This window comes from Lutjanus erythropterus, chromosome 10 (genome assembly GCF_056507025.1).
Source record: "Lutjanus erythropterus isolate fLutEry1 chromosome 10, fLutEry1.hap2, whole genome shotgun sequence".
Taxonomy (NCBI): domain Eukaryota; kingdom Metazoa; phylum Chordata; class Actinopteri; order Lutjaniformes; family Lutjanidae; genus Lutjanus; species Lutjanus erythropterus.
The window spans coordinates 38,445,409-38,466,527 of record NC_139326.1 but is presented as its reverse complement, the minus strand read 5'-3'; the positions used below and the strand labels follow the sequence as shown (position 1 = coordinate 38,466,527).

The following is a 21,119-nucleotide window of genomic DNA, read 5'->3' as shown; positions in this document are numbered from 1 at the left end:
ACAAGCAAATAAGTCAACATGTCCTGTTTCCACAGAGGGTCAGGGTGACATTTCAATTGAAGAGCTGCTCCTGAAGTGTCATAAGCACATTATCATGACTGTGTGGCTCATGACAATAATTATGAATGACGTAATATTAAACTGGAGGTAATTCTCTAATGTTTGTCAAAGATAATTTATCTGAAAAAAATTCTATAAAGGTTTATGAGATGTTTCCGCAGTCAGTCAGACCCTGTCTGTCTGAGGACAGCTCATAGTGACGGTGAATGATGTGTAAATCAGTGAATGGTCCGTTTATCCAATTATTCAACAGGATTAAGTGGAAGTGGCTGTGAAAGAATGGGACAAGCAGCTTTCACAGGCAGAATAAACAACAGGCTGTTGCAGAATATATTGTAGATCTGCTGTCTGTCTAATGCAGCAATATTGTATTTTATCACAGTAACTAGCTTGAAGTGTGTAGAGGAGCAGCTGCTCTCCTCTGGCAAACAGAAAGCAGACATGATGGAAGAGGAGATTGTACTGTCCATTGAGACATTAGTTGGAACAACCTCTGACTTACTGTAATCTCTCCAACCCTGCCACGTTTATGTTGCTCTTCTAAGTCTTTTCAAATCAGGACAAAACAGATACACATGGCTTCAAGAACAACTTTGGTATATAATGAACTATTTAAAGTTTGTGTAAAGCAACAATAAATGTGTGTTCTGAGCTGGTCACACCACAGAAACATGTGTAATTAACCACCCAGATCAGTTTTCTTTGCTCTGAATCTCAGCAGCTTAGCGGCTTTATTGGACATGTCCAGACATGTTTGAGCCACTAGAGTCAGAGGATGGTGACAGGATGGTATTTGGAACTGAAGTGAGCTGATGTGAACTGCTGGGCTGATTTGGACTGAGAGAGTCTCTGAACGTACGTTTGTAGCTGACTGTACACAGTTCTCAGTGTCTTCACGTCTTCAGCAACTATGTTCTAACACAGTGTTTCCCATGCCTTTTTTCCAGGGACTCACTTTTTATAAGACACAAACTATCGTGACCCATTTCACAATGGGCCTTATCAATAAATCTTGGGACAAGTTATGGCTTAATCCAACCAGGCGTGGCTGCATCACGTTACGGTTGTGCCAGCTGGAGCTGATTGCAGCCATTCTACACAATGCTTGAGATCCCAAGGGGCGTCCCAGAAGTGGCTCTCTGCTCTGCTTCAAATATTCACCAAGTCTATTTTTGACGGATGCTATGTCAATTAGCAGATTAGAGCAAGATTAGAGTCAATAGAGCAGACTGAACAGGCAGGAAGACAGGCACAGAAAAGGCAGGGAGAATCTGGTTAATTTTCAAAATAAAAGACCCTGTGCAGACTCATGATCATAAAGACAGACAAAAAGAAACTATTTAACCACGTAGCCTGCTTATCCATGGTAGAAGCACAAAGAGCAAGGAAAGAGGACCTAATCAACAAAATCTAAGCAAGTAAACATAATCACGCAGGCAAAACGCTCTGCTGCTGAAATGCTTCTGAAAGGCTTCTGGTGGGACTTGCAGCTGTGCAGAGGACAGATCAGATGGATGGATGGACGGACAGATGGATCAGAACTATGGTGCCGTCGTGCCGTGCTTGGTGGAATCAGCTGGTTTGTGCATAAATGAACATTCTTGATAATTTGCACTGTGCATGTTATTTAAAGCATAACATACACATCTTATATATTTTATGAATGAGAAAGTAGTGCGTTCAGTCTGAGTAACAGGCCATCTCATTGTTTTAGTTCCTCTAACCAGGAAAACAATATAAGACATTACAGCTTACTCATAAATGAGACTAAATAAGTGCATTTATGCAGAATTTACAGGCTGTCATTTCTTAGTCCCATAATTAAAACACTATACATATTTTAAATGTTTTACAAAACCTGCACTGCAGATACTTTATCTTAAATTTGCAGAATTTCTTCTATAGTCTTTTATTATTTATGGCGACCCAAATAAAATCGACTTTGACCCACCCTTGGGTCACGAGCCAGTCTCAGGGAATTACTCTAATAAAATGTAATGTGTGTTTAGAAGAAAAACTCCCTTTTTCCTTTACATGGACTTTAAGTTACATTATATCAATGACTTCAAATCAAAAATGACACCACCATAGACTAAATGGCCCTGAGCATCATTCTAGACCTGATATAAACAGATTTTTTATGACATGGGTACCTTTATTGTGACTACATTGTCATTTTGTTTCACATTATCAGTAATCCTTTGGTCAGAGGTCTGGAACAAAGCTAATATTGTGATAGCCAGAATTGTTATACTTGGGAGATACATTTCTGATGTAACAGTATGGCTCCCTATTTGAATCTCAATTAGAATAAATCTAGCTATGACTATTAATTTTAGCAACAACTTCACAGAAATGAGGCAATGAAGGATCAATAAATTCCTGAATTCTCTGCTAATCTCTTTGTATTCAGACCAACGTTTCACCTCAATCGTGCTTTTTTTAAAAGTGATAATTCAAAGTACTAAAAAATCTCGTCCTCCTCCTGCTGCCATATCTCTCTGTCAGGGCACATCCTAATACTCTTATGTCACAGTTTCACCATCATCTGTGTGTCCTTGTGTGACCCTGACATTGATCAGGTTCACCATCACCATGCTCTGGGGCCCAGAGAGGAGGACTCGTCGGCCGGATGCTGCAGATGATCTTACTGAGCAGGCTGCACTGAAACCTGTTACAGGTTTGCACATGCATATTTCACTGAGCTCCATGCTTCACATGGATGTCCAGTCAGTGTTGTTGTTGTAAATGTAAATGTACAGGTAAAGGTCAAGTATATTGTCACATACATACAAGGGGACTCATGAGTCAGCAGGTTACTTCTTTACATCACTACAAAGTCTGTTGCAGCTATGTTCTCTGTCTGTCTGTTCTTATGTTTCCTGTTGTCGCAAAGTCTCAGAGTGACAGATACATGAGCATAGTCAAAGCTGTCAGTCTCCTGTCCAGGGTGCACAGTACAAGAAGAGATGGAGACATACTGGTGCTGCTGCCAGAGAAGTGCTGACTGAGACTACAGCATGCATGGGGACAAATTACAAAATAATGGATTTGTGTATATTTCTCATCTTCCCTCTAATGATGTGAATAATTACTAATCGCTTAATTCATAAATTAAACATTCTGGCCATAAAAACAGGCCCATGGCTGTGGTGGATCAAACCATTGAAAAGCTTTTGAGGGGAGAAGCATGCAGTCTTTCAAAACTTGAAACTGTCAACTTGTTTCGCATCAATAATTCAGTCCCTTCAGGAAGTTGCGATGTTGCAATCACAACAATTTGCGCAAATTGAACCAATCCGTTTAATTCTGTGCAACCTTGCAATTTTGTCCAAACTCTATTTTTCTGCAAATTTGACCAATCACTGTAGCTTCCTATGAATTCCACCAATCAGAGCATTCCTCCCGCGCTAATATCATACGATCGCCTAAGCAAACATGATGTATGTACGTCTCACTGAAACGATTCAATGTTCAGTTTTATTATTCACTATTTTTTTTGCATTTGTATTTTTTTTTATTTTGTCTTGGGGACAGAACACATTTGTCTTTGTTATTGACTATTTATCAGTGTTCTGTGCACTGCGTGTTTTGAGTTTGAGCTACAAAAAATATCTACTTCTTTGTGAAATACCACCCTGGTGCTCTTTTTCATTTACAAATAAATCAGATTTATATATTTTTTGTAATTCTGAGCATTTTTGGTAAGGTTAGTTAGAACAACAAGTTGCCTTTTGATTGTTTTTTAATGAATTATGCAAAAAAAAACCACACAACTTTCTTTTGCAGTTTTCATTTGGTCCCACAATTTCATTGCAAAAAATGCCTAAAAACATGGCAACGTGCATTGCAATTTTTTATTTTTATTTATTTTATTTATTTTTTTTTTTTAAGAAAAGCTGCCATGAAATCCTAAAACCCTAAAAGGCCTGTGAAATCCTGGAGGGACTGATAATTAGCACAGGTGCTTTGTTACAATACTGAATTTCACTAACTAAGATGCTGGTTTTCAATAGTTGTTATTTTTTAATTTTTGGATCAAAATTATGGCTGGGGACAGTTCAGTAATCCCTGGATGCTGGTAGAGACATGTCCCTACCGTTGCTGCCCAATTCTACGCCTTTGCATAGACAATTGTACAGAGCACAACACACGGTGAGAGTCAGTCTCTGCATTTAGTGCATCCTGTTTTAGGAGCAGTGGGCAGCTGCTGTACAGTGTCTGGGATCAACTCCAGATCTACACCAGCACCTTAGTCAGGGGTTCTGACCAGTCAACTGAATTCCTAAATTCCTCAGTGCTGCTATAGACGAATTTGACGAAGTGCCGGAAATAAATAAGCTGCCATTGCTACGATGGCGTCTCACTATAGTATGAGTGGGACAATTTCTACCTTTACACTTACTTTTTATGTAATGTTACTTTTGACAACAATCTCTAGGAAGTCAGGAAGAACCTGTGCAGTTCAGCTGCTCCAACAGTCGTGTCAAACTTCAAATATGGAAAAAAAACAAAAAAAACAAAACAATGCAAAATACACAAAGCTTTACTTGATGAAGAGAGCTGCTGTCTGAGGGCAGAGACTCTACAGAGGACCACCATGTGTCATAGTGGATCAAAAATAACAACAGAAAGGAACTTTGTCCCTGAAAATCTTGAATACCTGATGAAAAATATATTACACAGTACTTCATCAGTTAAATGTGGTGGAGGGAGTTCGGTTTTCCTCTTCTCCATCATCCATCTTTGGCCGTTGCCACAACCAACATCTAACGACTATGTAACAATTTAAGAACATTAATATCGCCATGCTAAAAAGAACCTTCATCAGTTACTGAGGGTCACTGTTTAACATCATCAGTCCAATTATCCATCTGTCACTGTTAGCAAGCAACAGCAGACACTGTGTCTAGAGGGGAACCCCACATCTGCAAGATCTCATGAGAGTGAACATTTTGACTGAAACCATGAAAAATCTTGTGAGAGTCTTGCAAATTCGACAGACTTCATCCATAGCATTTCACCATGAAAAATAGTTTTAATTTAATGATTTATTATTTTTATTTCTCATGTATTCACCCATTTGCTGTGTGTAATTTTTTGTGAGTAGTTTTTGTTTTTGTGAGTCACATAAAGGGTACTGCAACTAACGTCTCATGACACAACCCTGTTGTTAAATGATCCATAAAGTTAAATAAAACTTTGTTGGTCCAAACTACGGTCCTGCCTCTCACTGGCCAGATAAACTACCAAACTTTAGTGGGCCTGCCCCCCCCCCACCTCCCAGGTTGCAGCTATACTCAGAGTCTCACTGAACAGATTCTAAATTCAAATACTAAAAGATGAAAGACCTCGAAGGTCAAGCTCACGTTTCTTGATGATTTTAAGACGAACTAATCAATATTTTTAAATTAACAATGGATCAAATGACAATGTGTAATGAAAACTGTTAATGGTGATGAATCCACAGAATAATAACCAACTCTGCAGTTCTTCTCAGACTGTTCAGGTTCAGTCACTCTTATCAACCTGGTTTCCAGCAGCAGCAGCAGCTGATTTCACTGAAAAAACTTCTGTACCTCCACCTTACCTGCTCACCAAACACCAGACACACACAGTTAGTATCTAGCTGATATCACAGGGGATCATTTAGCAGCTAAAGAACCAATTTGTTCTCAGGAGATCAAACTGGAGCTAACATTGAGTGAATATAGATCTTATATTCAGTGAGGCGGCCTGCTGCTGCTGTTTGAAACAAGGTTGACGAGAGCTCTGAGACTAAACCAAACCAGCTGCTGTGAGGAGCGTAAAACCAAAACACTGAGCCGGAGGATGCTTCAGTGTTCCTTACAGCTGAAGAGAGCTGAAGAGTTGGTGATGATTCTCTCTGTCACTCCTGTCACATTACATGTAATTCTTTAATCTGTTGTAAATTTAAAAATATTGATTAATGCCAATATCCAATATCCAGCAGTATCCAGCAGTGAGGTCGCAGACTGCAAGGAACTGAAAAGACCTCATCTCACCCTCCCTTTACAAGTGCAGAGAAACTGCATTGGCCACGAAAAAAAAATGCATAAGGCCGTATGTATCCGGTGTTTGACATGGGCATGCAGCATGACTCCATGGAAAAGGACCTGCACCCTCTGTAGATATAGAGAGCTCATACTAAGTTAACAAAAACACAATCATTCTTATTTTCAGGTGATTGTACACTAATGAAAACATACTTGAAATAAATATAATATTCACTTTCTGTCATAGTCTGCCAATAAATCATGGACCTTAATGTAACAATCATTGAGAATGAAATATGTGTCTTTAAAAAGTAAAAAAAAAAAAAAAAAAAAAAAAAAACTATCTCACTTGTTTTAACTGTACCATTGGGGACAGCTTTTTTTTTTTTTTTTAAACTGACAGGCACATAGAGAAACTCTTCTTTAGTTCTGCTAAATTTAAAAAAAAGTTGATTGTTGTATTAAACTCATCATTTTCCATTAATCCATGAGGGAAATAAAGTCTCTAAAACACATGCTTTAAGTTTTGAGGTAAATGATTTTGAGTTTTATCATGTAAACATTTAAAAATGAAAGAAATGAAGACAGAAACATGAAATAATGTGCTTCTGTATTTCGAAAATAAAGCTGTGTTAATCAGTTGCATTTACTGAAAATAATTGAATTGGATTAATGAATAATTTTAATTTGAACTCCAAATATTTAACCTCTGATAACCTCCAACCTTTGAGTTCCTGAACTCAAGGAAATTGTGGCACCTGGTTGCCTTTTTTTTCATTGTTCATAATGTTGAGAAGTAAACCTTTTTTTTTTTTTTTAAGTAAACACCGTATTCTAATGATAAATAATGATTCCATAATGTTTAATAGTGGACTACTGTGTAGTCTACTACAGGTGACAGTAAAATAGCCTCTGGTTTAGTCTAGCTGTCAGTGAGGCTGTCACAGTCGGATGTCTCCTCTTCCTCTGAGGATGATGTCAAAGCACTTAATCCTCACAGACAAAGATTAGTGCGCCAGGATTTACACCAAACCAGGACTGCACTCAGCTCTTCTGTTTCACACAAACGCCAATAACGAGTCAATAAACGATAGAAACATTCATCAAAATCTAACAGAACACCACCGAACAACGTCATATCTGTATAACTCATCTCACTGACAGGACAGTTTGGAGAAAGAACCATTTGGCGACCTGCGTGCCATGGATGTGTCTGTGCGCCTTTTACGCATCGAACTTTCCAAAATAAAAACAAGCGTGAGCGGGATGTGCAGTGTCTTCTGTCAGCATCAATAATCACACAAGTTACATAATATTATCATACTGATGGTTTGGTAATGGGGACAGTCCTTCATTCCTCTACAGCAGCCTGCTTTCCATGGCTTTGAATAATAATCAGCTGTAGATGTTGACATGGCAACATGTTAACATAAGAAAAGTACAAATATTCTCATAAATAAAATAAAGAGCTCTTACTCTCTCCAACGATGGCTTTTAGTCCGAGTGGTGCCATGATGAGCCCTCTGCTGCTGTTTCCACCTCTCCACACAAAACTGCCCGCTGACACAACTGATGTCAAGGTCAGAAGAATTAGCAACACACTTCCTTTACAAGCCATTACAAAATAAAAGCCTGCAGTTGGGGGCGTCGTAGCGTCATTTGCAAAATAAGTAAATAAAAATAGATAAATAATGTGAACTAAAAGAAGCACACTATTTAAGAAAAAAGGTTTTTGAGTTGTTTCAGTAAGGTGACATTTTGTTAACATTCTGAATTATTTTGGTCAATATAGCAGCACTGAGGATTTTATTGCTTCATTTCACTACATTTACCAGCAACACTGATTGGACGTCCATGTAAAAAATGATGAATTTTCCCTTTAAGAAACCCCCTATTAAAGCTCAGGTGTGCAGATGTCACACTGTCCTCATAAACCACATACAGAGAATAGACTGAATGATACAGATCCATGTGTGTGCACACACACAATGTATATAGATGCAGCTGTAACAAGAAAGACATACAACCACACATATAAATCTGAAATCTAACATTTAAAATTCAAAAAATATCATACATGTCTGTTTTACTAGAGCTATAAAATATGACTGTGAGGAATCGAAAAATAACAAGAAGTGAAACTGAGTTCGTTGTTTTAACACTGATTAATATGATTCAAAATGTCTTCTGCTTGACATCAGGCACTGGAGATATTTTTAATTAAGCTATTGTGCCAGATCAAACTCAAGTTCAATACTTGTGTAACCTTAATTACTGTGGGTTAGTTTCATTACTTAATTTTCTGTGTTTATTTTGTGTTTCTTAGGTACTGGGTACATTATATATATTTAAGTTGTAATATTTTCACAGCATTATTATGCACTGGCAAAATTAGGTTACTGGTAAATGATAATTTCATTGACATTTATAGCACTTTGACTTATTTCATGTGCAGTATTTAAGTAGATTCATCATGTCCCTTTGACTATGAGCCATTTGTTTCCTACCTGCCTTTGTTTTGTGGGGACAGGTATGAGTGTGACAGAGGAGGGTGCCTTGTGCAGACAGTTGCGGGAGAAGTTTGCTGTAACCCCTTAGTTGGTTTTGTTTGTACTGCTTTGCCATTTTAGTGTAAACTAAGAGAAAGAAAGAAAAGTTATAGCCCACTTATTACCCACAGCCTGGAAGAAGTGGTGAAAACAACCAAGAAAAGAGGGTTACATTTGTTTCATAATCTTTCGTGCATTTTGTTGAGCTTTACATTTGGAGTTCTTACATGTGACTTCTTAACACCATTCAGTGAGGCTCTTGTGCTGCTGAATACACGCCAACAGGTGTTCTTACAACAGTCTACGGTTTAGAGGCTTTTAATTTGAAGAGAACATTACAAAGCCGGAAACGTAATGCCTGCCATTCAGCTCTGATTTATTGGGCGAAAGGCTAATATAGGGAAATAAAATATTAATTAAAAAGCACAATAAAAGTGAACATATATAAATTAAAACATACATTTTTATATATTCGTTTTAAATATAATTAATATATAATAATTGCATGGACCATCTGCTGGAAGGTGATGTTAAGTTTGATGAAAACCTGCTGAAGATTTGGTGTTAGGAAAGACTGACAGAAAGGTGCAGAGTAAGATGTTAAGAAAAGGCTGCTGTCACATCTGTGTGGACACCAGAAAGGGGTTTTTAATTAAGGAGCGCACCTCAGAAAACAGTGTTTGTTTTGTTGTCCATGAGGGGGCAGCAGAGGAGAGGGGAACAGCACATCAGCTCCTCAGGTGAGAGGAGGAGAAAAGGAAAAACAGCACCGCAAAGGTTTAAGCCATGTTTTGTTTCACAGATTTCTGTTTGTGAAGGCTGGTTAATGACCTCAGGAGAAACAACCAGAACACTGACTTAATGCTTAATACCCTAAGACATATAGAGTTTTCAGAGAGACTGAATGGACTGTTTTTAATGCACTGGTTAGATATCAAAGCCATTATTCTCAAACTGTGGTACATGTACCCCTGGTGGCATGTGAACTCTCTGCAGTGGTACATGGAGAAATGTCAGAAGTATTTGAAAGTGAAATAGAAGTAATTAAAAAGAAATAATACTATCAAAATACCACAAAATCCGTATGTAACTTGAGGTGGTACACGGTGTTAAAAGTTTGAGAAACGCTGTTAAAGCAAATTGCAGTATTCACTGGAACTTCTGTATTTTTATAGTAACTTTGCTACAGTTAGTTTCTCTAATTCCTCTCTGTGTTTCTTGTGCCACATGTAAACAGCAAAAAAAAAAAAAAATAATAATAATAATAGTAATAAAAATACTTTTAGTCAAACAGACACATGGCTGAATCTTGACAATGATGATTTTCTTGCTGGTTAATTAAAGTAGGCTAAATGTTGCATAGCAACCACCAACTTTTGCAGCCAGTAAAGTCAGCTTCTGCAGGGCTACAGCTGATAATGTTGCTCTGTGTTCTCTATACTGACAGAAACTGTCACATGTGATATTTTGCCCTGGAGAGACAAATGTTCTAACAAGCTAGCTTTAGTACAGGACAGTGGGGTAAGCATCAAACTACATCCCTATATGTGCAAAAATAAATAAATAAATAAATAAATAATAATATAATTGACCATATTAACTTTGTCAAAGTTTGATGACATGAATAGTGTAGTAATGTTTTTTTTTTTTTTTTTTTACTTTTATGGTTGAAAAAATATGAAAATTGTTCTCACTTCAGATTACAGTGACATATACTGCATGTCAAGAGCAAAAAGCCTTCAGTGTGTGTTCAGTGAGTTGTACATGCAGCTGTTTTTTTTTAGATAGCGCCCTCTGGTGTTTAAGATATGACCAGTGTTACAGCTTACCCATGTCGCAAGATGTTCTACTTTCCCATAAATTAGGTTAAAGTAAATTAGGCCTAATTACCGAAGTAGTAAATAAGAAAAAGATGGGCTGCAATGGTAAAACCCCCAAATTAGTTAGTGTTGTTTCACCTTAAATGCATAATTCTCCCAAAAATGATGCAAATTGAAGGTCAGGTTTACTTTTTTAGTCCACAAAACCCTGCTGGAGTTTCACAGGAAAACAGTGTTGCAGAATCTTCCAAACAATGGAGGTGAAAGTTGACCAGTTTTCAAAGCGAAAAACAACAGAAAAAAATATATATCAAAAACCTCCATACTGCTGATCTGGTGTAATTCAAGTCTCCTAAAGTCTTGAAAAATGGTCACCATTCACTTCCATTGTTTGGGCGATTCTGCAGTGCTGTTTTCCTGTGAAACTTCAGCAGTGTTTTGTGAACCAAAAAACCTAAACCCAAGCTTCAATCAGCACATGAGTGCGTAGATTTTCATTTTTTGGTGAACTATGCCTTTAAAGTGAGGCCAACTGTATTTTCTAGTCATATTTACCATCAAATAAGTGCACTGAGATCATTGTCTGCTGTCAATTTTCTGAGAATTTAAGAGTTTTAGCAACCTGGTAATGTACATCATACATTATAGGTGTTTTAAAGCAGTATTTTTAGACTGAATTACTTGAATTTTTACTTTAAAGAAATAAATAGTGTTGAAGGATTCAGTGTTTCACCACCAGAACTGTATTATGGCAGTGTCGAGAAGGTTTGGAAACACATTTAAACCTTCATGTTGAGAAATAAAGTTTATAGAAAACAGTAAACTGAAAAAATAAGCAAAATCCAACTATTCAAACATTTATCTTTTGCTTGTGGGAGCCTATGACCACAGCATTTCTAGGAAGCTAGTATCTGCCATTTTCCCCATGTGACTTGAACGCAGCGCCGCTGGAAGGTGGGAGTTCTTCTCCAACTTTTAAAGAGGGTGTGTCTCTCCGAGAAATATCCGTCAGTTTTTTTTCTCTTCCCTCCACCTCCCGGGTTTGAGCGTTTGCCACCGCCCGTCTCTGCTGCAAACTTCACTCACTTCAGGTTCATGTTGGAGAGGACGTGAGAGGCTTTACAGGAGGCTCACTTCCAGCTCTGAGAACGGATTTACTACGTTTGTTGCAGACCAGAGGAGTCAGCCTGGGACTGTGAGTTTCATCCAGCATGGGGGACGTGATTTCCAGTCACCTGGATGAAGCCAAGCGGGAGATTATCACAGGTGAGTGTGTGGTGCGTGCTGTTTTTGGCGTTTTGGCACATGTGCGTTTTTACGCAGCGATCCGAAAGAATCTACATGGTTTAGGAGAAATGAGAATTAAAGAAATGTTCGCAGGATGTTGGTGTGACGCTGGCACTTCTTACTGTCTTTCTACAGACTGAAAGTCTCTCTAATAAACTTCTTTAATCTCCTGTGGTGTCAAAATTAATCTGCTTTCGCAGAAAACGCGAGGTGTCGAGGTAGAAGTCTGATCAATCCACTCCCCATCTCTGCAGATCACAGTGAAAACAGCCATAAACACTGATTTAATCAAAATAAGTTAGTATTTCCCTGTTTATCCCATCCATCTGCTCTGTGACAGTTCTTATAAAGTTTTTAAAAACGGTTTTAGAGCTTTTTAAACTTTACTGTGAGGAAACGTGTTGTATTTCTTATTAGCCTTGGCCTGAAAATTGCCTCGTTTTATCCTGAGTTGTTGTCACTTTAATGTGAAAAGTGACCTGCAGTCACAGTGACTCTTCCACTTATCAAACTAAGATATGAAAAGACGCCTGGAGAAATGGTGGCTGCAGCCTTATCAGTCACAGCTCTTAATATAAATGAGCGCTGACCTCGTTATTTGGCCTGTTAGAACTTGTTATAGGTGAAGTCACATCTTGAGTCTGGTACAGTACAGTGTGTTCAGGAGGGAACATGAAAAGCTAATCCTCCCTGGGTATCAATGGCAGTGTTCCAGATATGTCAGAACAACCTCTTTGACTCTTAGCTATTGATGAATGTGTGAATGTAATGGGATAAAAGCTGCTAACACTGACAGCCAGCCTGTGATCAGCCTCTGAATCATGGATGTCCTTCCTGGACTATTCATGGACTAATTTTTAGGGTTTAGTGTTGCTGATGTGATACTTAAACTGTGGCCTTTGGTCCAGTTGAATTATCTTACATGAAATTTGTTACAGAAATGAATGTCCTACTGACATTGGTGAGGATCATGTCAAAGTTTTAGTTTTGATCACTTTGGCTGACATTTCGAATCAGCTTCTTTTGTACTTTTGCAATGTTAAATCTACTGTACTAAATCAAACTGTATCAACACTGTGAGCATGTTGCTAAGCTGCAGGGGTGGAAAAGATGCCCTGCCACCCCAGTTTTGGACTGTTCTTGTTCTTATATATATATATATATATATGAAAAGTTGTGGCTGGATGGAAATTTACCAAGGCTGAAACTCTAAAGTCTGAATGAGCAAGTGAATTCAATTCAATTGCTTGCTCAAGTGCCACAATAATATCTTCTTTGGGGGCTTTTCCATGCAAATGTTGATATTTTTTATTGTTTGCAATTAAAATTTCATTGATTGCATTATAATTTGCCACCTCTTGCCACCCCATGAATCTTTCTCTAGATTCACCTTTGCTAAGCTGACATTTAAAGGATAGTTCAGCCAAAAAATTCAGTCATTATCTACTCACCTTCATGCTGATTGAAGTTTAGTTTCTTAGTTCACAAAACACTGCTGGAGTTTCACAGGAATTCAGTATCGCAGAATCTCTCAAACAATGGAAGTAAGTGGTGACCAGATTTTAAACAAACAAAAAGTAAAAACTAACAGAATAAAAACAAAATGCCTCCATACTGCTCGTCTGGTGTAATCCAAGTCTTCTAAAGCCCCAGTATGCCAAGTCAACCAAAATAATGTTATTTAACCATGTTTTTAGCCTGAATCTTCACTGTAGATCTTTAGCTTGGAGCCACATTCACATGCACACTGTGTGTGTGTGTGTGTGTGTGTGTGTGTGTGTGTGTGTGTGTGTGTGTGTGTGTGTGTTGTGACAGTGTGCAAATAGCATGTTTGGGCTTTAGGAGACTTGGATTACACCAGATGAGCAGTATGGAGGTATTGTATTTTATTTTTTTTCCAGTTGTATTTGCCTTTTGAAAACTGGTCATCATTCACTTCCACTGTTTGAGAGATTCTGTGATGCTCTTTTCCTGTGAAACTCCAGCAGTGTTTTGTGGACTGACAAACTAAACCTGACCTTCAGTTGGCTTGAGAGAGAGTAGATAATGACTGAATTTTCTATTTCTACTTTAATCTTCATAAACAGATATCTGCTTATGAATGCAGAATCTGCGGGCAAGTGACAAGATTTTGATATTAGAAATGTCTGGTTTCTGTTTGTAGTCCAAGAAGTTGTCATCTGACAACAGTTTAGCTTTTGCCTCTCAACTCCATTCTCATGTCCGAAGTTGCCAATGAAACTGGGGTTTAGCCGATGGGAAATGGTATCTTCTGTTGTGATGGCTGTCAGCCATTGACCACTGAGCCCTCCTACTGTACCATCGTGGTTTAAAAGCCTTCTATATTTGATGTCCCCTCAGAGTTGCTGTAAAGTCGGAGTTGTTGGCGAAGTTTCTGTGGAAGAGAAAATAAAATGAAGCTTTTGGTGCTGGTCATTTCACTGAAGTTACATCTCTTTATGTCCCGTTTATTATTTTCTAATTAATTAATTAGTTAGGTGACCCCAAGACACTCAGTTACATCATCACATGGCAGTTAGGAAGAAACTGCCTAGCCCTAGTAAACAGGGACTATTGCATGGAAGACAAAGTCTTGGCCTGGTTATTCACTTCCTACACCAGAAGCTCGGAAACAGCAGAAGATCAGTTAAGTAGTCATCAGACGATGACTGATGGGTTCTGAGATTGTGTTGACATTAGCATTTAGCTGCTAGCTTGGCTGTAAACTTTTTTCTTCTCGCTTTTTTAGTTCACAAAAGAAGCCATACTTCTCAAATGTGAAAGGTTTCTTTAAACTCAAGCAGCCATTCAAGTTTGGGGAGACTATTAATTTCACAAGACATTTCATGTCAGCTTTTAGTACTTGACACCAGCCCCAAGGATTGATTACTAGTCCTGAAATTACCAGACAGTCAGAGAGCCTGCTGCCTACTGATCGTCTGGGGATTTCTAAATGCACGGTTACTTGAACAGCTTTGGATTGGTTCAGTAGTGCAGGTTTTTTAAAACTCTAATTCTTTCCTTCCAGTTTTAGCAGTGAAAGCTGGTAAATTGTCCTCGGTCTCAAATAGGGCCACACGATTCGGTGAAAAAGTCGTATTGTGATTATTTTGACTGAAATTGCGATATGCAGTGCAATTAGTGTAAATGATCAGTTTTGCATTACAATTTTCAGAACCATACAAGATTTTTAGGCCAGGTCATCTGTGCAACGCTACACTAACTCATTACAATGCTGTTTTCTCACATTTTTCCTTTTTCAAATAATTGCGATTTGGTTCTGGTTCTACGAGCTGGATATTGCAATTGGCCATATTGTGATTGCGTTTAATTGTGCAGCCCTAGTCTGAAATGACCAAAGCATTTAGAGACTGACTTGTGAATTGGTGGGGTGGGGTGGGGACAAAGCTTAATTTTGCCCTGGGGACCTGAGGGGTTGATCCGCCCCTGCCCAGTCCAATGTACTGCACCATACTGTATTTTAACATTTTCAAAATCATGTGGGAAAACAACAACTTCACCCCATTTTAAGTGATGGCCTGTTGACCCTCCTACACCCTGCTGAGTCACTGACCTTTCTGTGTTCAGTGGACGTTTCTTCATAAAGTTTTACCACACACAGAGCTGACTACTTCTCAGGAAGAACTAGTGAGAGAAAGCTATGTTACAGTCAGTGTCATCTCTCTGTTTTAATGCTCTGAGTGGTCAATTCAGAGTGAGGTATATACACAGACACACACGCACACACAAATCAGATGTGGAATCTGAGGAATGCATGAAAAAGCGTGTGTGTGTCTGTGTGGCTGGATGGAAACCTCCTCCAGGCCTTGAGCTGCACAGCGAGCGCCACACAGTCTCTGCAGCCAAGACGAGCCCAGAGCCTGGCTGCCTTCAAGGGAAGTGCCTGGATTTGTCGTTAACACACACACACGTCCTCATATTCACTCATTTAGTTCATATTCCTGATGCATTCACAAGACGATAAACCCCTGAGCCAGAGATCAGATCAGGTAAAATCCACTTCATAAACATGACTGTATCAGAGTGAGGTAATTGTGTTCATAGACAGCTTCATTCCTCAGCGCCATTGTATAAAGGCGATGATTTATGACCAGCTGATGAATGGGCCGCACCTTCACTTGTTATCTCACTGCTTTGATCGCTGATAAGAATAGCTGTGGGAGTCCCTGAGAGAGCGGAGTCATATGTAACCAGCGAGCAGCATGTTCGACTTCCCTCATAACCTCCAGCATGAGGTCAGCTTTGCGGGGAGATGTGGGGGTGTGTGGAGTGTGGAAATGACCCAGATCACATGGCTAACCTCTCATTTCCCTCTTTGGACTGGCATGAGTGCACGTGTGTGCTGAAGTCAGACTTCTGCATGGTGTGGCTTTGTGGCTTTTATTGACAACTGACAGTGAAAATCAAGTGCTCAACGGGAACTTATAATATTTGCATTTATCTGAATCTTTTGGTCTGAAAATAGTCGGGTTTTTTTTTTAGTTTAGCCAATATCATTCACATTTTTTAACATTAATTCAGATTTCACTCAGTCACAGTCACAACAACAAATGACCAAAATCAAAATAAGTCGGCAGCTCCAAGAAAAAAGAACAGAAGTATTTTTTGTTAAATTATACAAAAGAGAAAAGTTGCAAATTTGTCAAATATGAAACTAAAGTATTCTGAGATTTAGGGCTGAAACGATTCCTCGAATAATTCGAGTAACTCGATTACAAAAAATGATCGAGGAATTTTCTCTGCCTCGAGGAATTGTTTAATTTTGCCAGCTCAAAGCATGGTATTTCGCCCGGACTACTTTTAATGCGGCACAACGCGCTGACGTCACGCACGTAAAAGAAGAAGAAAGAGGCGGCGGATATGTTCGGCTTTAACCATGGATGTAGAGGTAACGACGAAGAAGGCGACGAAAGCGAAGAGAAAGGCACAAAGAAAAGGCAGAAAATGTCACAAGTGTGGGAGCATTTCAGGCTGGACACGTTGCGTTAATTAATGAGATTAACGTTACTGTACCTTGCTAACATAACGTTAGCCCTGCGGAGGACTAGGTTTCTATTAATTATGACTACTGTCGATGCGTGGCTAACGTGCCTTTCATACAGGCTTTATTTCATCTGTAAAAACACAGCGCTGTAGAGTGATGAGGGTGAAAAATAAAAACATTATAAAGCTAACTGGGTAGTTCTCAATTTTAGCTCAGTAGTCATTGATGGATAAAACATCAAGTAGCACTGGTGCCTAATGTGCTCCAGTACAGCAGGTATCATAATTTTATTTTGAGCACTGCAAAAACTCAAAATCTTATCAAGACTTTAACTTAAAACTTAACTAGAACTTAAAATGTGCTTGACACAAATGAAAGTTCAATTGAAACACGTGGGAAAAACACCTAACCTTTTAAGTGATGTGTGTTATCAGGTGTAATGACATTTTTAGGTTAGAAATAAGAAAATTTCTTGGTAAGATCCTTAGTTTTTTGAGTGAAGGCAGTGAATTTGGTCAGCTGGTGTAAGTTCAGGGTTTTTAAACAATGTGCATCTAAAAATAAAGACATTGATTGTCTAAAAAAGGAAACCAATGGTTCATTATTAGGTGAAATGTCTTATTTTCTCATGTATATTTATAATTGCTCTTTAACTAAACAAAAATATGTTTTATCCGATTACTCGATTAATCGATGTAATTTTCAGTAGAATACTCGATTACTAAAATATTCGATAGCTGCAGCCCTACTGAGATTATAAAGTTGTAAATCTGCAAGAAACAAACTCTGATATTCTATTGGATTAAAGTCAACAATTTACATACCTGACGACCCTCCCAGTTTTCCTAGAAGATTCCCATTTTTCATTGCCCTCTCCCTATTTCCTCCAGGATGAAAATTATCCTGTATTTATTCTGATTTTTGACAAAATTTCCCACCTTTTTTAAAATCTCTTTTCATTATTGCAGCCTGTTACTGATGCCATACAGCGTATTTAAGCTAGAGCTTGAAATTTGTGCCCAAACCTGATGGTTTTGGATCGGGCCAGGCTGTATTTCTCACATATTTCATGGGCCTATGTCATGTTTGGGCTGTACTATTATTATCATTATTGTTATCATTATTGTTTTATGTTATAGTAAGTCTAGTAATTTTTAAAAAATTTTCTCCCAAAATTTGCTGTTTCCAGTTGAAATTTCCCCCCATGTATTGTCCCTGTCACTAAAAACTTCTACTCTTTGGTACAAAGCAGGAAGATTGTTGAGAAAAATGTCAGGCTGTAATCGGGGTCGGGCTGAAATATGCTAATTAGGGACGGGTTCGGTTCTATGGGGCTTAAGTTCTAGTTTAAGCCCCATATGACCCTAAAAATCAACTGTGTCCACCCAGACAACAATACAGCTACACCAAACCAGACTTCCTAAGAAGAATTCCCCTTTTTTTTAAGGCAGGTTTTAAAGGAAGAGGCATGCATTTTGTAAAATCTCTGTTTTCTTTTAGGAGCTGGGGCAAAAACTAAATAAATAAATAAATGAATGAAAGAAAGAAAGAAAACAGTTTATGCCAGGGATTTATGTGAGTTCACAGTAGAGGGGCAAATTATTCAATATTCTTAAAAGTAAAATAAAAAAATATTCAACATAAAAAATGCTGTTGCAGTGTGCTTAATATTTTGTTAATTTCATTTTTTTAAGTGTCACCAGATTACAGGCAGCAATTTTATTTTTGTATCAAAATCCTCCCGATTTTTGAGCTCTTAATGTTGGCATGTATGCCACTTTATGAGAAAAAAAACAACTTTTTTTTGTCAAGGAACCACATCCCATATCGCTTCACTGTGCAAAGTTGGATTAACCTGTTCACACCACGCACGCTACCGCTTGCTCTATATTATGTCTGCAATCAAATTACACTTTGCAATCAGATTCTATATCAGCAATATGGAAATACTTCAGCATTGATTAATCTGATTCTGAATCTGTTGTATTGTGTTCTCCTGTGCCACAAATACCATTGGAATTGTGCGTAAATATAACCAGCAATATCCTTGCATTTGTCTGCTGTGTTGTAGTTCTTCATACACAATAATATATAGATTTGGATTTTTGTCAGTTTCCTGCAAATTTTATAATCTCAGAGAATATTTGAATTTTTTTCTAGTAAATCTGCTTTTTTTCTTGTAAATTTAGCACTTTAAACTTACAATAGTTCTGCTGCAACACATCTCTCTCACATTAAAATGATAACGAAAGATGTAGTTTGATGTCATGAGGTAGCATGGGATTGTGGGAGTTGTTGTCTGCACTGTTAAACAACCACCATTGCCCGTGAAAATCTCTCCGACACGACTCGGATGGAAATCATGTTCATGGGCAAGTTAGTCGCATTCGCTGACTTGACTCCGTTCCTCACTCTCTGAAGTCTCTGACATATCCTGTGTTTTCCCAGAAGTCTTAGCAAATAGCATCTAGCAAGAAAACGCACCTTTACCTGATATAAATTACAGATTTTGTTGGAAACATTTGGGATAATGTAGGTACATAACTCACCAATAAATATCACTTATATCTAGCTTTTTTAGGCATTTTAATATGGAGATGTTTCATATTATAGCTTTTTTTTTTCTTGTAAATTTCTTGTAAATATGCTGTTAATAATACAGTTTCAGGGTATCACCCAGAATGAACAAAAAATGTTAAATGGGTTCATGTGCTCCACTTATTATAGTCAGGGTTTCATTATTTGTTCTAATGGAGCTCACAAAAAAACCCCACACATCTAATTGGCCACTTTTACACAGAGTTCCTTTCTGCAGCCTCACACAGAGCTGTGCTACAGCTCGGTCAGTGGGTGAGGGGCCAGGAAACAGGAAATCCTAACACAGAGTGTTTTTCCCTGCCTGTGTTTAAATCTTGAGCCAACAGGGCGGCTCTCTGTGGCCTGGCGAGGCGTGGCACTCTCACCTTCAACACACACCCTGCTCAGCGCACAGAGGCTTGTTTTCAGCAGGTTCAGATAGCGGAAATACCTGCTGCAGGGACCCCACAGTGCTCACACATGGACTTGTGTTGGGAGGCAGAGCAGGTCCAGAGGTAGAGATGATGTCATGAGGTAAAACTCAACAAATCGAGGCACAGAGTGTTGATGGTGAGGTTACATCACACTGAAACCCAGAGAAAAGTGATGGTTAGCTTCATGAAAATATCTTGCCACAAGAGTTGGGCTGATGGATGATTCCAGTGTCCATCATGAAGGCTGACAGTCAGCACTGAGCCCTCTACCATCAAAACGTCATGATTTAAAAACCCTCTGTATTTGTATTTGAAGCAGTGTGTCCCCTCAGAGTTGCCCTAAGACCAGAGTTTTAGGTTAAGTTCCATTATTCACATGTCATTGTCCTTTTTTGTCCTCAGTCCAGTCAATATGTGGGAATATGTGTGGGACATATTTCACAAATGACAAAGGAATCCAAAATTGGAATTACACATGGAAAAAACAGAAAACCTTTTCTCAAGTATATCAAGTATTATCAGCATTTAGAAGCTCTTTACTGTGGCTGTGTGCTGATACATCTCTCACACACCGGGAGACACTCACTGACACTTCACACACACACACACACACACACACACACACACACACACACACACACACACACACACACACACACACACACACAAAGTCATATTATTAACTTTTTATCTCATATTTTTGGCTTTTTTATCTCATAATTACAATTTACCATGGCGATACTTTTTCTTTCAGAGCAAGAAAAGGGCTTCCACACCATAGACTCTAAACTCCACTAAATAACTCCGGCGTGCCGAGTTAATAATTTAAAATGTCATCATTCACTTTTTTTCCCTCCTTTGGGAATAAAAGGGGGTTTCCTGCACAGGAAATGTTGGGGTCCTGAGGCAAATTTCAGACTGCCATTTAAAAAAAAAAAAAAAAGATGGATAAAAATCAGGGAACATTGTATTTTGACAATATGTTATTGTCTTCGAATGTTGTTGCAGCTACAGCTGAGTCAATGCTGCAGGGCTTTCCTGAATAGGGGATATTGTGGTGGACACCCAAGGGAAGCTTTGGGCTGCCTGAACAAAATTGTTCCACTTTGAGCCGTATTACCACTTCAAAGACACGCAAGATGTTAACACAACACTGACACATTGAAGTTGGCATCACTATGTGTCGCTAACAGTTGCTTATGTATTTTTACTCATTAAATATACGATATTCTCTCTTGCTTCCACTCCTGAAGTAAAAAAAAGTTCTCTCTAGCTGCTCCAGTATGGTCACCAGCCAGATGTGTCTCAAGTTTTTCACATTCCTGCACAAACTACGGCTCTTTCATTATAGCGGACATATTGTACAGATT

General features: G+C 38.5%; 2 protein-coding genes across 4 annotated transcripts in view; one reads left to right on the top strand and one right to left on the bottom strand.

Moving 5' to 3' along the window:
• stxbp1b (syntaxin binding protein 1b) overlaps nt 1–7,651 on the bottom strand; it is a 38,977-nt gene extending 31,326 nt beyond the window's left edge. For all 3 annotated transcript variants that reach the window (XM_084729254.1, XM_084729253.1, XM_084729255.1), the window contains exon 1: nt 7,554–7,651. In XM_084729254.1, coding sequence (XP_084585380.1) covers nt 7,554–7,590 — 37 coding nt within the window. In that variant the 5' untranslated portion in view covers nt 7,591–7,651. The remainder of the gene's footprint in view (nt 1–7,553) is intronic.
• Nucleotides 7,652–11,462: 3,811 nt separating this feature from the next.
• Nucleotides 11,463–21,119, top strand: part of niban2b (niban apoptosis regulator 2b) — a 53,319-nt gene continuing 43,662 nt past the window's right edge. The window contains exon 1 of the mRNA XM_084729252.1: nt 11,463–11,712. Coding sequence (XP_084585378.1) covers nt 11,658–11,712 — 55 coding nt within the window. The 5' untranslated portion in view covers nt 11,463–11,657. The remainder of the gene's footprint in view (nt 11,713–21,119) is intronic.